Here is a 1,808-nt window from a genome sequence, read left to right as displayed (position 1 = left end):
AAAACCCACTATTTGATGTCTCAGTCAGGCTAGAAAGAATTACCTCTGATATGCAAGAGAGCTGTCGTCAGTCACTCTGCAGGTAAAACTAAGATATCTAGGTGTTTCCACATTAATCTAATCTTCTGCCCTTAATAAAAATAATTGGAACTTTTGCCCTCCAAATTCCGGTCTTGAGCATCTAGTTTCAATAACTGATCTCAAAAACACTGGGTCCGATTAGAGCAGCAAAAAATCTCAAGACTTTCCTGATATCTACCATGCTCCAGGAGCAACTAGGAAACAAAGCTGTTTGCCTATTCTTGGTGTCCAGGGCTTCCAACAAGCTAACATTTGGATGCTCATCCCTGCTAGTACGATATCACATACCTGCATGAACCACGAGTTCAGCCTTGCAAGACACCTCTCCAGCCAGATTGCGTGCAGTACATGTGTAGACTCCACTGTCCTGCTCTGTTGTGTTCAGCACAACTAAAGAGCATTCACTTTCCTCATATACGAAGCTCAGGTGGTTACTTTCAGTCAGGAGCACCTCATTCTAGACAGATTTGGGGGAACAAAGGACCTGTAAAAAATAGCCTGGAAGACCGAACTCTTACATTGTTTTACTTTGCTCTCACACATCCACTGTTCTTTAGGAAGGTGCAGGGAATGGGTTCCTTGAATCCCACTGTCTACAGGCTTTCTCAACTTTTGCTCCATTCTTTTCTCCCTTGAAAGATCTGGATCTTTTGGTTAATGTTTCATTATTCCCATTTCAGGGGAGAAGGGTATTAGAAATCAACCAAATAACATTTCCTCTGTGTTGGTGTTTTGATATGTAATGAAACTTCTCAGCCTGGCTGTCAACATCTAAACCAGTGTTTCTCAACCTTGACAATTTTAAGCCATGTGGACTTCAACTCCCAGAATTCCACAGCCAGCAATGCTGGCTGTGGAATTCTGGGAGTTGACGTCCACATGCCTTAAAATTGTCAAGGTTGAGAAACACTGATCTAAACTGTGCTAATCCAAGAAAATCTAGTAGGAAACAGACCCCACTAGTTAATATCGAGAAGCACCATTAAGAACTTCTTAAAATCTGAGAACATTCTGCAGGTATTCTTAACCCCAAAATCTCCTCAAAATTAGACACGTACTCACCTTGTACCACATGATATCTGGAAGCGGTTTGCCCTCTACCACCACTGCAAACTGTGGTGTTTCACCTATTCCAACTTCAATATCTTCCATGATTGATTCAAAACGTGGTGCCTCTGGAAACAGAAAACGCATACTCAGTTGGAGCAGAGAGAAGTGAACTCAGCTCTTTGATTAAGCAAAAAAAATATATCTTCCAACAAAGTTTGCCAGAAAAGTTCTCACACCCTTCCGTGGGGAGTATTATCCTGCAACGTGAGAAAGTTCAGGGCTTTATTAACCAACTGAATCAGGAATCTCTCAGTATTTGTGACATGAGTTTGTAGGGTGTGCATTGTAATACTTATGCATTACAGAATATTTTGAAAAACGGCCATCTCCTAATAACTTGATAAAGAAAGACATGGGACAGTCTTCAGATGGAGTGAAGTGGGATGATTTCCCATACCTGCCAGCTCCATGCTGACGAAGCCATGGTCATATCCATGCTGGTTGCTCACCTCGCAGGTTATTTCCCCCACATCCCCCCTTCCCACCCGGAGGAATCGCAAGGTGTGCTGATCGTCATCAGGCATGCTCATCTCACAGTTGGGATCACCATCCTTGAGCGCCATGCCAGCCCTGGGAGAAATAAGGAAGAAGAGTTTTTGATAGAACAACTATGCATC

The 1,808-nt window shown here is 42.8% G+C and overlaps 1 protein-coding gene across 1 annotated transcript in view; it reads right to left on the bottom strand.

Moving 5' to 3' along the window:
• The window catches only part of SPEG (striated muscle enriched protein kinase), a gene marked incomplete at its 3' end in the record, with an annotated part of 116,691 nt that overhangs the window by 13,096 nt on the left and 101,787 nt on the right, over positions 1 to 1,808 (bottom strand). The window contains 3 exon segments of the mRNA XM_029284274.1: positions 370 to 538; positions 1,144 to 1,256; positions 1,589 to 1,761. Coding sequence (XP_029140107.1) covers positions 370 to 538; positions 1,144 to 1,256; positions 1,589 to 1,761 — 455 coding nt within the window.

The sequence above is a fragment of the Protobothrops mucrosquamatus genome, unplaced genomic scaffold (genome assembly GCF_001527695.2).
Source record: "Protobothrops mucrosquamatus isolate PMUCROS unplaced genomic scaffold, P.Mucros_1.0 scaffold481, whole genome shotgun sequence".
Classification (NCBI taxonomy): domain Eukaryota; kingdom Metazoa; phylum Chordata; class Lepidosauria; order Squamata; family Viperidae; genus Protobothrops; species Protobothrops mucrosquamatus.
Note: the sequence above shows the minus strand (reverse complement) of the source record. Positions and strands in the feature narration are given on the sequence as shown.